General features: G+C 39.6%; 1 protein-coding gene across 14 annotated transcripts in view; it reads left to right on the top strand.

Moving 5' to 3' along the window:
* Bap170 (Brahma associated protein 170kD) overlaps positions 1 to 13821 on the top strand; it is a 39868-nt gene extending 26047 nt beyond the window's left edge. For 7 of the 14 annotated variants that reach the window (XM_043411662.1, XM_043411659.1, XM_043411658.1 and 4 more), the window contains exons 6-18: positions 1901 to 2367; positions 2745 to 3259; positions 3618 to 4057; positions 4187 to 4409; positions 4624 to 5008; positions 5839 to 6177; positions 7101 to 7310; positions 7604 to 9390; positions 9508 to 9667; positions 9792 to 9950; positions 10395 to 10475; positions 11292 to 11383; positions 11497 to 13821. In XM_043411662.1, the coding sequence (XP_043267597.1) occupies positions 1901 to 2367; positions 2745 to 3259; positions 3618 to 4057; positions 4187 to 4409; positions 4624 to 5008; positions 5839 to 6177; positions 7101 to 7310; positions 7604 to 9390; positions 9508 to 9667; positions 9792 to 9950; positions 10395 to 10475; positions 11292 to 11383; positions 11497 to 11617 (4979 nt within the window). In that variant the 3' untranslated portion in view covers positions 11618 to 13821. The remainder of the gene's footprint in view (positions 1 to 1900; positions 2368 to 2744; positions 3260 to 3617; positions 4058 to 4186; positions 4410 to 4623; positions 5009 to 5838; positions 6178 to 7100; positions 7311 to 7603; positions 9391 to 9507; positions 9668 to 9791; positions 9951 to 10394; positions 10476 to 11291; positions 11384 to 11496) is intronic. The other 7 variants (XM_043411667.1, XM_043411666.1, XM_043411663.1 and 4 more) reach the window with 7 other exon arrangements.
* The last annotated feature ends 1405 nt before the right edge of the window (positions 13822 to 15226 follow it).

The raw sequence follows: 15226 nt of genomic DNA, 5'->3' as shown, positions 1-15226 counted from the left end.
GTTTCGCCTAAAATTGTATATAAATTCTTCCGGCCACGACTTTTCATTAATTTTTTAAATAATAATAATGTCTCATCAATGAATTCGTGAAAAAACTTACCGAAAGGCGTTAAACAAAAGTCCTGGTCTACGAAAAATGGCTTCGACACGATTTTATACAAAGCTTTAGAATAAATTTTATCATCACTTCTAAATCCTGGAGTGCGTGAAGCACTGATGGAGTTCGTTTCCAATACGAGAAAAACGAAAGAGAAAAATGATGATAAATGGGCGGATGAGAGGAAGCGAAAATTCCACTGCTATTTGGACATTAGATTTTCATTTTTCTGTCAAATGAGTCGCTGATTGATGTTCTCCCTCCATTGTATTATTTTATCATGTAAAATAAGAAATGTTGAGAAAAAATTTCGGAGTCGAGTCCCTACTTGGCACTGAAGATCGCTGATTCGGTTCCTACTTTAAAAGTAAATAGCGATTGAATGCAAAAGAAATGATGATACCTCGAATGCGTTTTCGAGACTCGAGAGATCAGTCCGAAGCTGAAAAAAGTTGGCAGCTTTTCGATTTTCGGTAGGATTTTTCTGCCAATTAATATAATAACGAATCGGTACCATTTGAAAATGAGATTCGGCACATCGTTGAGATAGTGAAATGAAAAGATAAATCGAGATAAGAGATCGAAGTGCATACATGGGATTGGACGTTGGGGGAGAGTCCCGATTGCGAGTGAGAATAAGAAGCGAGCAAGGGATATGTCAGAGTGTGAAATTGGTGAGTTTGTTTACATAGATGAGCGGAGATTGTCGAATGAGGATGTCGCCTCGATCGACGTTATCGCGACCTGCCTCAACATCGAACGCCGCATCGAGGTAACTTCGACGTCCTTCGTATCGTTGCACTCGGAGCGCGAGTCTCTCGCGTTTCGTGTCTATATATACAAAGAGACTCGACGGAGAACCGAGGAGAGGTTACCTTGAAAGAAGTCGTTGGAAGGCTGATGTGTGCGTAGAGCGTTTACTATGTACTATATGGCGGGGAACACGCGGTCCGACCGATAGGACCTGGCGATCCACGAGGACCGGCGCGGATCTACACGTTCTATCCCCTCCTTACGCCCTACCGGGCGACAAGTATTCACTGAGAGATCGAGTATATAGTAGTATATAGACCACGTGCGAACGAGCGAGATGAACGAACACTGAGAGAAAGAGAGAAGAGAGGAGGAGGCAGGAGAGAGTTCATTCATTCGGTACGATGTCGCGAACGACCTTGCCTTGTAGCGCTCGCGGGAGAGATTCTCTTACTTACTCGCTATTCCTCGTTTATTGTTCCTCGATCATCGTAATTAACGATAAGTAATTACGAGTTCATCGAATCATGTGCTGCGAAGAATAATGCTTCGGAGTTTTTCATTTCTAGTCGAATCCCTCCACGTTGGTATTCAAATTCACGTCTCCTGTCTATTCTTTATCACTTCGTACGTATTTACAGACTTCTTAAATCTAATTTACCGTTTTTATCCGTTCGTTTGATTAAAATAGTGTCAGGTTTAATTCTAATACTCCAAGACAACAATCTCTTCGCAGGACGAGCCTGGAAACAGACCTTGAAATAACTTGCGCCAATATAAATGCGTGGCTCGAGAGTCAAGGTGAACTTGTCTCAGAACATTGCAAAGAAGCTTCGCATATGAGCTTTCCCCGCTTTGTTACCACGTGCTCTCTTGTGTCTTTTATGAATTATCTATCGTCCACTCAAACCTACACGTGAATCGTGACGATACGAATAGATTGCAACTTCTTTTGCATTTTGACAGGAGTCTTCCGAATTTTCGTCTGAATGAATAAATTCAAGCTTTCAGTTTTTATAATCATACGTTGTTTATTTTTTGTTTTTACAGAATCTTTGCGGGATTACAATGGTCTCTCGGCGAATCTTTACAAACCATCAAATTACGACAAGCTGGCGCTCTCGTTGCTCTCACCGTTGCCAAACGAACAGGACTTCGCGATCAACGTTTGTACTCTATTATCGAACGAGGGAAAGCACACATTGCGTCTCGACAAATATCCGAGGCTCGTGAACATACTTCTGGCACATGCCGGCGTATTCGATTCACCGGGTACCCGCCAATTGTTCATCGAAGTCTACTCCCGAGTACGAAATTACTCGATAAACTCGTTTTGGTCAGATGTTCTCGACTCACAGGACGTTATCGATCTCACTGACGAGAGGATATTCATGAAAAAACCAACGAGTAATCTCAACACGTTTTCTCGTAGAAAAATATTGGAAAAAGAAAAACCTAACAAAACAACGAGCAATGTTAGTCAGGATGTTGAACCGGTGCTTATGGAAGTCGATGTGGTGAGACCATTTTCATATTCTTAATCATCGATCTGAAAATTACCGATATCCGGTTCATGAGAAATACTCACGTTATTGTCCCCTGAGACTATTTCCATTGCGAGCAAGATATGAGACAATTTTGATTTCGCCTTATGAAGCCGGACACACGGTGTTCCCGAAACATATCCTTCGATAAGATTTAAGCCATATAAGAAGAGTTTAGAAATGTATTCACAACTAGAAGCATCGTTTGAAGTTTTGGTGATCAGAACATTTTTCGACCCTGAAGTTTCTATCACAATTTTCTTTTTCGCGGAAATAGTAAAGACTCATGAAAAATAAAAATGGAGAATGCCTCTTAGAAATTCTGTTGAAAGAAACGATTTATTTTTCAGCCACCCATGGATTGTTTGCGACTCGAACCAACTTTGTCTCTCGAGGACGATAATCCGACCGATCAGAATCAAAATTCGATAAAATTTGAAGAAGACGACAAAGATTTATTTTGCGTCGGTAGAACCTTAGGCACTCAAGATCCATACGGACAACGAGTTCTTCAAATAGCTTCAATCCTTCGAAATCTCAGTTTTACGCCCGAAAACGCTGCAGTTCTCGGGAGAAATCGATGCTTCCTAAGATTCGTATTGCTTTGCACCCGAGCGAGATGGAGCAATTTGCATCAACTCGGCTTCGACATACTTGGCAATATTGCCAATGAAATTATTCTCAAGGAAGCCGGAGAGAGAATAACGGATGCGGTATTATCGTGTGTTGCAAAAGGCGTCAGTTCGCAGGATAGGTTTATCGTTATATCCTGCCTCGAGATCCTCAACAAAGTCAGCCAACAGGACAGCAACGAGGAGATCATTACTTTTGGTCTCGAAGACGAAGTTTACGAACTCATATGCAGGTAAACATTCCCAATCATTTTGTTTTTCATTAACTGCTAGTTGACTTGCTGTACATTACATTTCTAATTGACAGTACACAAAACTACTTTCACTCCTAGCACATAGACGATTACGAAGGAATTTCTTTTACAAAAAATACTTCCGGAGGATAATTTAACTATTTTTCTCGTTTGTAATAATAAGTTTTCATCGGAGAAATGACTAGAGAACATGCCGGCTGTATGGATCAGAATATCATACTATATTTAACTTTTTTTTTATTTATTCATTCAATCCGTCGTCAACGACTTTTCAGACGTCAAATATTTTTATTGAATAAACATTAAAAAATGCATTTTTTCTCTACTTTGATTACAGGTTTTTGGCCCTGAGTGATATCGCTCTTCTCGTGTATACCCTCGAGTGTTTGTACGCCCTTACATCTTTGGGCGAAAGGCCCTGTACCAGCGTTGCCCGAGTCCGAGGGGCCATCGACACGTTAGTTGCTCTCGTAACCGTCGAAGCCCAGAGTTACGGCCCTAAAGCTTGCATCCTAATGAGGGTAGTTGAGACGGTGTCAACTTTGACTCCTGCACCCCCATCGACGACAGGACTTCCGACTCCGGCTGCTGCAGCACCAGCACCAGTACCGGTCACACCAACGCGGACACCAACCCCAACCCCGGTCCCAACTCCGGCTCAACCCATTTCCGTTCCTTCCCCACCGATTCCTATACCTCCGACGCCGACCGCAGTCAGTCCAGTACCTTCGCGGCCGAGTACTCCTGCCACGCCAGCTACAAAAGTTACGGCGCACAGTAAGTTCTGCAGAATAATAGATCATTTCGAGTTTCATAACATAATCCACATTGGCTACTTCGCTGGGGGGGTACACATTTCATCGTTACAATCAACAGGATGAATAATAACGGTTTATTTATTTTTAGAAACAACAGAAGTAACAACGCCTGTACACCATCCGATACACGCTCATCAGCAAGTTATTCAGGAAAACGAACAATTCGCCCTCGGTTGGCTGAGAGCTACATTCGAGCCCTCGGCAAACATCCGCATCGAACAGGAAGAATTGTACAAAAAGTATCTCGGCTGTTGCACAAAAATTGGAAGACGAGGTGTTATCGCTCCCCTGCATTTTCCAAAGGTCGTGAGGTAAGGAAAAAAACAGGAATGAAAAGAAAATACACGTTAATTTTTGATTACGCTCGATGTAAGGCTCATTTTTCAAGAATTATTTTTTCGATAGTTTTTTTTCCTCTATTTGGAGCCTTTTTTTATAACGCATGTCTCAGATTTGTCCATGTAATAAGAAATGATGGAATTAATCGCAAGAAAATGCAACAAATTTTTGTTTTTGAATTTGCAGAAGCGTGTTTGGTAATAGCATCGGGCCGAATCCATTGAAAGGTGAAACAACAGGTGTGCAGTACTACGAGGGTATTCGAGTACGAGTGAGCCCCCCATCGACGACGCATCCGAGCCAAAACGCGGTTGGAACGAATACCGTAACGATACCATCGATTAACACAACTCCAGTAAAGGTGCATCACGTTCAACAGCGTACAGTCAAACCAATAAGTCCCGTTGGCGATAGCACGCATTCCGATAATTCCAATATGTCCGTAAACCCAAGAATCCAAGCACCCGCGTCACCCATATTGAAGGCCCAGTTGTCAGCCCCGCCGAAACCATCCTCAAACGCTCCGACTCAACCCCAGAATCCAGTCACCAAGGTTGACTCTAAAAGTCAGGTGGGTCCGAGTCCTAGTTCTCTGTACGTCATTCGTTCATGCCCTTGGTTCTTAAATCATGGTCGTAATACTTTTTATCTTTACTCTCACCCGGAAAGCTTTGCTTTTTGTTTTACGAACGCCTTCTATTATTATTATTCATTATTTTGATTATAACTTCATCTCTTTTAACACAAAATCGACCTTCTGTCATAAACGAAACAAAAATAAGAATGATGTAACACATTATTTTGGAAGCATGCAACGATCAAATTCATTTAAAAAAAAAAAAAATTAAAAAGAATAGCTATCAGTCTGATAATTAACGGACCATGGCGCATCAACGTTGACGCTCGATCCAAAAGAGACTCGTGTCTCCTGGCCTCTACCTATCTTTACGGCTCCTTATATCTGTTTTACTCTTCTTCTTTATCTTTACCTCATATCACATTTATACGTTACATCAAATGATCCATTCACTATTCTGCCTTCTGTACGTTTGTGTTTCTCACTCGCCGCAATGACTTTGATGTTGTCTTCTATCACACGTCTTTCTGTTTCCCATGGTGGTGGTTGTGGTGGTGGATTATTGAGTATGAGGAGGAGTTCAATCGAAGTTTCCTAGTTTTGCGTTGCTGCTAGTAATCATTTTTATTTGTTCGGAATAGAAAAATCATATGTATATATATATAGATCACGTAATGAGAACAATTGTCACGATGAATTAGGTAGGACATAAATTCTGGAGTGGGCTCGCAGCTTAGATATAGTTTGATTTTTTTCTCGTATCGTTATCGTAAATAGTATTTCGCTAGAATCGTTGAGCATTGTTTGTGATTGATGTGGATCAGGTGTCCGTGACGCACCCGCACCTAAGTCAAGCGTTGCTAGCCAGTGGCTCGCAAATGCACCAGCAGCAACAACAACCACAACAACAACAACAACAACAGCATCATCAACCTCAACAGCAGAACCCACAAATCCAAGTAGTGGCCAAAGAAGACAATCGAATAGGAGCGACCTCAAGTTCAATAATAAAAAGCCTGCTGGCTACGAAGGTAACGGTCAGCGGCGACTGCATGCCCAGCGCCGCTGCGACTTGTGTGTCTGCCCCTACTGCCTGCGTAACAAACACTACTGCTAGCATCGCATCCAGCATCAGTGCCAACCAGCTAATAACCACCAACCAGGTATTGTTGTCGTACGATAACACGAAGACAATTTTTCTCGATTATTCGTATTACTAAAATTCATACGTCTCTGTGGATGCTCTCCAGGGATTCATAATATTGGAAATCCTGGATTTATCGTATGGATCAAAATTGTCTACTTGCAAGGAAATATAATCAAAAATGTGTACCGTGTGTGTTTGCGTGTGAGAGAGTGTGTGCGTATTGAAGTAAAACAAAACATACCTATTCCGTGTGGGCATGGAGTTTTTCACCAAGCAATGACGATTAATGATTTTTCAAGATGAGAATTTCAAGTATTTTGGGAAACAATCAGCCACCTTTACTACGTAACTTGAGTCATGTTTTCCATTCCAAAAATGTATCAAGAGAAGTGACAGCGGCTCGACGCCAAATATATAAAAAAAAAAATGGTTGCGCGCGCCCTGCACTTTTGTATACTCGAATTTGACGGTTTTCAAGAATTTTTATTTTTGTTTTTAGAGCAAATTCCACTTGTTTCACCTCACAAAAATTCATTTAGCTTCACGTCCTATCGTCATTTTTTCATTTTTCTTTCTGCTTGTGTATATATTCTATTCGTCAGCTTTATTATTACGTCGTGTCCCTCGACAAGTTTTTATTTTTCGTATACCTGCTCCCGGAAAACTTATCCCTTACACTTATCCGTTTCCTCAAGGATGTATCGATCTCGACCCAAACAGAGTCGAGGAACATCCCCATTTCTCAGGGTTATATTAACAAAATATTGTTTTTTGATGTTTTTCAGTACAGGCACTGATGATAATACGATCGATACTAATAATTTGCATGAGAATTTGACGATTATCAATATTCTTCATAATTGTGTCTCAGCATCTTCAAGGGTTTCCAGAACTCAAAGTTACGGAATTGAATAAATAACTTGGTTTATTTTTCTGTAGGTTGCTCAACGTCAACAACAGCAAAGGTTACTTCAACAACAGTTAACCGGAGTCGTACAACCCGCCGCGCCAGGAGCAACACCGGCCCCGATTCTAATCAAAGCTCCTGTCAATTCGAAATCGCAAAAGCCTGCAATCGCAACTATTCCTGCCAGAAAGATACAAAGGCTCAATGGAGCCAAGGTCATCGTGACTAACAACTGTGACAAGGTCCGTAATTTTCTAATGTTTATTTTACTTCATCGATATCTTCAATTTTATTTCAAAGTTATAATGGAACGGTTCGACTAGAATCTTCAGAAATTCGTCTTTGATCGAAGTATTTATAAATTGTCCATCTAAAAATCTAGAAACCGCAAATTTATTCAGAAGAATTTCGCCAATGAAACATACTATGAACAATACTATGATCGCTTTTGGAATCTTCGTCATGTACCATAAGATTACGAGAGAATTTGCCAGTTTACTATTTCGAATGTTCAATGATTCTGGTTTGTTAACAGACTGAAGTGAGCGATACTGAGAACAACAGTCAAACAATAACTTCAACGATGGTAGTCTCGACCATGACTGATAATCACATATCCACAAGTCCAAAGGTGTGTCGTCCACCACAAGCAATATTGGCATCGAACAAAAACAATCAACGGGTAATATCAACACCCCTGGCAGAGGATTCGGATTCAACGAACAATTCGTTAGCATCGAGCAGCGGTATAGGTGGTAGTCGAGATTGTTCAGGTGTCGGGGCCGAAGAAGAGAATTCATTGACGAGTTTCGAAGGTATATTATTAAACGGCGCGCCGAATAGTTTGGATATGGACGCGCAAGATGATGGTTCGTCGAAGGATTCATCGAGCATCGGTTCAAAAGATAAACCACTGCAGAGTATGATGCTCGCTGATTTGTTAGAGAGAAAAGTTGATAAAGAGCCGATAATGAACGGTGTATTGGGAAAAAGTTCGATACACGAGGAGGGTATGGATCTCGTAGAAAATCATATAAAAAAGGTGCTGAAAGAATCCCCGACAGATGCGAAAATAAAAAACGATGTCGATGGTATAAACGTAATACAACCGGAGGTGTCGGAAGATGCATTGATCGAGGCGCCACGGGGAATGAAGAGAAGAACGAGCGAGGCAAGCGACGAAGTTGACGCGAAAAAACCGAAGTACTCGAACGGTACAACGTCACCGGATCCGGCGGCAGACTCCACAACAATTGAGTCTACGGTATCGAGTATAAAATCAGAAGATCCGGACGACGATAAGGCAACTGTATCATCCACCGCGGCAAATTTATACGCCGCATTGGCAGCTGATTGCATAGAAGACGAAACCGACCTCGAGGATCCACCACCACCTCTGGCACCACCACCAGCACCGATCAAAGAAGAGCCAGTAGTCGTAAAGGAAGAACCTCGAACGTTCATCAATCAAATGATTCAACATCAACAACATCAGCAACAACCTCAACAACAACTGATAGTCACGGGCTCGAGGCAAATTGTCGTTCAACAAGCCATACAATCGAACAATCAGATTATCATTCCGGCCACCCAACTCAAGGGCAGAACGCACGGTTCACAGCCACAAGTTCTTCTTCAGCAGAGCCCTAGCGGACAAATTCAATACGTTGTTTCGGGTGGTGTGCCCGGACAAAATTACGTACTGGCACAGTCACAAACTGCACTCGTACAGGGTCAAGCGCAAACGGTTCTCGTAGCCCAGACTACCCAACAACAGGGAACTGGTGCTAAAACGATAATTATACTTCAGCCTCAATCGGCACCCACCCAGAACACCCAAAAAATGGTTGCCATGACGCCACAAGGACAACAAGTCGTTGTTACTCAAGTTCCTCGGCCTTTGTTGCAAAGTTCGGCACTTGCCAATATACCACCCCCTCTCGTTGCAACCTCAGCGACTATTCCCCAAGCTTCCATAATAGTCAACAGTTCGGTAGCACAAAGTACTCCGAATGCAATGACCGTCACGATTCCTGCAATCGCGCAACAGTGTCCTGTTACGACGAGCTTACCTTCTCGCGTCGTAACGCCCACGCCCGCATCCACACCGCCACCCACAAGACCTACGACACCGCATCAAGCCGCATCGACGCACGGTCTCCCCGTTAAACAAGCAGTAAAAATTGTCAAAACCGTCAGCTCGTCAACGTCAACGGAACCCGAATCCAAACCTTCAACGAGTCAACAAACGTCGGAGAATAAGACCATCACCATTAAAATCGATCCCAATGCCTTCCTCTGCGAGTGGCGAGGATGCTTGAGGTATTATTCAAATCACTGTTTTTCTTATCGCATTTACGGATTATTCCGATTCAACTGAAAATGTCGAAATCTCTTGACATTGTTTCTTTTATAAAATGTGTTCCTTTATATTTCAAGACAATTCAAAACGGCACACGAAGTTTATCTGCACGTATGCGAAGCACATTGTCCAACGAATGGAGAAGAAATCTTGTGTCTTTGGGCTAGTTGCGACGGACTTAAGCGACGAAAATTTTCTCTTATGACGCATTTGTACGATAGGCACTGCAACTCAGAGGTACCATTCACAGTTTGTACCGAATAATAAAATAAAATAATATCGAGTATTCCGTAACGCTGAAAAAAGTGAATGAATTATTTCACGATATTTTATAATTATTCATACACTTATTTCGTTTTAGAGTATGACACTGAGGCGAAAACAGTTGACCGCGAGTGGGAAAACGGAAATCTCAACGTCAACCCCACCGACTCCCCATCATCCTGGTTACGCACCGAACGCAGCGTTTCATGCCATAAAAAGGCACGCCCTCGAATTTGTTAATCCAAAAGAATTGATGGTAAGTTTTTTACAAAATTTTAAGCTATTATTCAGATTTAAATTCGATGTCGTTTTTGGTTCTCCTTTTTTTTGTATGTGGATTGAAATCCTCTCGACTGACGATCGGTGACAGCGAGATACGTAGTAACATTGAAACATGACTATATAACATAAACTAACATCTGCAAAGAAAAAAATAGACTAGTTCTGTCTTCGAAATATTAGATATGCGAATAGTTAGGTGGGATTAAAAGGGTAAGGTGGCCAATTCCGATAGTTTCCCAGGAGGATTCTGGTTAAGGATTTTTCAATGTATAAAATTATATATAAATATATGAATATATCTTAAGCACCCTTAAAAATCCCGGAAAAGCTATTTGGCTATTTGTGCCTGCAATTTCTATTTAAACTTCAACATCTTTACTGTAAAAACTAAACCAAATTTCTTGTTCTCCTGGCGAAGCAGCAGAGGCCAACCAAGCCCGCTGCAGCCATCTCAAGCTCTTCTTCCCCAAGACCTGGGCAAAACCCTCCGCCAGAACAGGTAAACAAGAGTTCAGAAATTCCGAAAGGTGCCAACAACCATACAGGGCTGTTGCGAGCCACGCGAACGCTACCTTTTTTTTTTATTTTCGCTTGAACACCTCATTCTCACACCGCATTAGTTCCATTTTTTTCGACACTTCTTCATCACAATTTCTCAATCACTACCAGCTTTCCAGCATGAATTCCCATTTCGCTAACGCTTACTTTTTCCCGCTCTTTCTATCTCATGAATATGTGTGGTTTTTCAATTATGACAACACTTATGGGTATCGAATATGGACGCACGAACATCGAATGAAAACATCAATATTTGATTATTTGATATACATAAATTTTGTAATTTTCATCTCTCCAATTGTAAATACTCTTGAATTCTTGGCATGCCACATTCAATTGATTTGTACCTCAACAAATTGCAAGATCGCTGATCCACATTTTTAACTTTTTCTTTCCACTTTTGTAAAGACAAATTCGATGTGCCGTTAGTGCACGGATTATCGAAACTGAGCGTTTCAGACCAATCGGCGTGGACACGATGAAAAAATTCGTTCTAGTATTCTCGTACGAAAGTTTTTTTTTTATCGCTTATGAATTGAATCGCGAATGTCCATTCGAACTGCGTTTCAAATACGCACGTTCATTAAACTGATAGACTTTTGATCGTGCCCATGGACATCTAATATTACCATATGATGCTATGAATGTTGTGAGAGTGTTATCATTGTATTTGAAAAATAATTATACAAGTAACAGTTCGTTGTTCCGTCATCATAAATTGGATGAATTTTGATATACTCGGATTCTCTTTTTACAGGATGACAACGAAGGTCCAGTGACTAAAAGTATTCGTCTGACAGCGGCTCTCATTCTTAGAAACCTAGTCATATACTCTGCGCACGGAAGAAGGTACAAAATAAGTTGGAATGGAAAATATTTTTCACACACGAATGAAAGCTGGGAGAATTGAAACCACTTTAAATTTTATTTCAAATTTCGAATTTTTCTGTTTAAAATTGCAGACACCTTCGAGCATACGAGCCTCATTTGGCAGGAGTGGCACTAAGCAATGTAGAATCGTCGAGGACAATCGCCCAGGTTCTGTACGACATGAACGATCAGAGTAACAGTACTCACAGGTGACCTCTTGAAACAGGCCTCTAAATAAGCTTTTCAAAACTTTACGAGCACCGATCAGCACCCATATTTCGAATTATAGTGTAAAGTGTGTGCGTGAGGGACGCGAACAATTGAAAAAAAAAATAAAACTCAACAAGGAACGAAAAGAAAAAAGTTACTATTGTCCAAAAATTTCAATATTGTGGATGTGTGTAAAAGTAATACCAGGAGAAAAAACAGCCAATGCACAGAAAATAAAATATTATACTGATGATGTTGCAAAAGAGGACGCAGTCGTAATGTTCCGTATATAAAATGAGGCCTATAAACTTACTAGGCAAAAAACCATTGCCAATTTAGATTGTAATTAATACGAACTATAATAATTAGTGTCATTGAAAAACAAAACAAAAAATAAATATGAATGAAAGAAGAAAACGAAACAAAGACCCATGTAGAAGTGATGCAGAACAGTGATAACGAACGAGATAATATTTCAGATTTAATATTAATATTTATTTTCTCAACAAGATGCGGAAAAAAATGTGTTTAGTAAAACGTGTACAAAAAAGTGGCGAAGAAAATACTTTATGGACGTTATAGTTGATTGTAACCATGATTATTACCATTATTATTATTGCTATTATTATTATTATTATTATTTTAATTATTATATCGACTACATTTTCTTTCATAAGTCATCGAAAATCTAGGCTTTAGACAAACAAAAATTTTGTATTAAATGTATTCGCGTTTGGAAAACGATCGGTTTACTCTTCACAACATGTTGCAATCTCGTCGCTTATAGCTATTGTCTTTCTCGATTTTAATTATGAAAAATAATCATTAATGGTTGATGGAGAAAAACAAAAGTTTGTAAAATAATACGACGTTAACATACGCACATGCATAAAAGAAAGAAAGAAAAAAAAGTGATGACGAGCAAGCTCATTATTAGAAGAAACAGAGAAGAAACGTTTCATATCACTGAAAAAATCTATAAACACTCTGGTTTACGTCAGTTCAGACTCAAAATCTGCGTGTTTGGTGAATCGTGAAGAAAAAATCGTTTGTTGGCAGAAAGCAGTTTTATATCTAAATATTGCCTATTTTCCAACACAATCGTGCTTCTTCGTCATCTTTTTTCGTGTCCCCTTTCCTCATTTATTTGTGCCTTTTTGTAAAGAAAGCGGAGAGTGCACGCAACAGTGAAAGAAAAAAAATGCTGGTAGGGAGACTTGTCTCGACTTTCACACTAAACAGATCCTTCCATTAAAAGTTTGAGCACCAATGACAAATAACTTTGGGCTGACTAACGCAAGAGTTTGAAAAAGAAAATGCAAGTCGTCAAACGTAATATTGTATGTAAAACGCAAATTTCTGACTTTAAATTTCTTGCGTTATTGTGAAAACCAATCTGTTTTATTTTATTTTTTTTTTTTTTTTTTTACATTAACGGACGTCTTGTACTTCGATGGTCGGGATTGAATTGCATTTACACGAATATTGTTTACCACGATATCCCCCTCCGAGAGAACAGTAACTTTATACATAAACGATAAGTTGATACGTCGGAATATCTAATATACATACGTGTACATAAACGCCTGTATCTCATTTACAATGTTACACGAAAAATCTTGTGTGTACATTAGTTGTTTTTTTTTTCTTTTTTTTATCATTATTACTTTTTTTCTGACAACTGTAGGTTCAAGCGTCTAAGAAAACTGAACTGAGATTTCTGTATTATAGTAGGCATATGACAAGACGTAGAAGTTGCAAGGAAAAAAATGGACTTTTGGAATTATTTAAAGTGAAAGAGCGATTAAAATGCTGAAGAGGGCTGGGTCAGTATTATGAAGCAGCCGATAATGTGTAACTACGAACGTATAGTATAATAATGGTCCCCCCTCCCCCGTACGAGCCTCGATCATGTATTTTATATATAAATATATATATAAAACGAGATTAATAGCTGAACGTTTAGAACGACAAAAAATCTTGCAAGAGGCTTTTTATTTTTATTATTTGTAATTAATTAGTTTAAATGTTCAACGTTTGGTACGACCGTGAAAGAAAGAAGAAAGAAAGATAACGAGAGCGACAAAGATAAACACGAGTGGTTAAATAAAGTAAAATAAAACAAATTTAATGAATAATGATGTGTAATGGGTGCGAACGAGCAATGTAATAAATTGACTGAAATACGAACAAAGTGTATATAAAAAGAGGAGCGAATGGTATTTTTGTTCTTTTCATCTCTAGACGATTCACGATGCTCGTGGAAAAGTTACGAGAATTTTTAATAATATTCAACGAGGTGTGGGTTGGGGGATCGCTCATAAAAATTTCGTGGACATTGATAAAAGTCCGATTTGTCACATTGCATTCTAAACGTAGACGTGAATCAGTCTACGCGTGTGTGCAACTTGAATATGTAACTAAAATATGGCAAATGATTTTTTCTTTTCCATGTGCATTCGCCTCTTATTTTTTCCTCAAAGTCCGATCAAAGTCCGATCGTTCAAAATATGAATTTTACAATTCCTTGCGATTCGAAGAGAATTTTAAACTCTGTAAGCTCCCAAGAGATCAAATGGAATTCGAATAAATCATTTAAAAAAAAAAGCTAAAACGAAACATTTTTCTCTCTGTTGAATAAACAAGACTTCAATTCGAATTGTCACTGACACATTTTTAAGATACTAAAATATGGTTTATTACTAAATAGCAAATACAACATCGTGGAAAAAACTTGAGTTAAAAAAATACATATGTTCATACAAATAATGTAATTTCTTGAATTTCCAACAAAACTTTTTTATCTGACAGAATTTGGGGACGTACACTTATCACCAAACACAAAAATCACAATCTAGAAAATTACAAAATGTTTTTACTTTGTTAAAGACTTTTTTCCTTACTATTGTTTCTTGTTTCTCGTGGATCTGACCGAGATCTCTGTTGAAGCTTCGTTTTCTTCGTATTTTCCTTCGTTGAACTATTTTGAGGTATTTTCTTCGCGTCATTAAGAAATTTCACGGTACCAACAATTTCTAATCTGTTGCTGTTGGACGCATAATTGTTCAACGACAATTTATCTTCCGTACAAGGCTTAAGATTTGCAGATTTTTGGGGACGATTGCTCGGACCAGCTCGTTCATTTCCTAACGAGCTTTTGCCTTTCGAGCGATCCGATTCTAGCGAACGCTGGTCGAATAATTTGCCTTTGGAACTCTTCAGTTTTTTCGGAGCCAATGAATCGCCTTCGTTCGTTGATTTTTTTTTAACTGCTTCGGATTGCCTCGTAGTTTCCGATGATATTCTCGAAGGTGAACCATGCTTATCGCTCGTACGAGTTGCTTTCGATTCTCGAGCAGCGGATCGGACTTTTGTTGAATTTTCTAATTTTCCAGATTTTTTCGTCCTCCCAGAGGTGAATGGACCTGAAGATACTGGACTTCTATTCATTTCAATCCCTTCCGTTTTACTAGATTTTTTTGATTCCCTTGGTGAAACCGTGTTCTCACTCGTCTTGTGTACACCCACTGCATCGCTAGATGCCTCGTTTCTTTTTGAATCGACGCTTTGCGATCTCGTTCCCGAACGGGGATTTTGATTTTTTGAAGCATT

This window comes from Venturia canescens, chromosome 2 (assembly GCF_019457755.1).
Source record: "Venturia canescens isolate UGA chromosome 2, ASM1945775v1, whole genome shotgun sequence".
Taxonomy (NCBI): domain Eukaryota; kingdom Metazoa; phylum Arthropoda; class Insecta; order Hymenoptera; family Ichneumonidae; genus Venturia; species Venturia canescens.
This window is presented reverse-complemented; position numbering and strand designations above follow the sequence as displayed.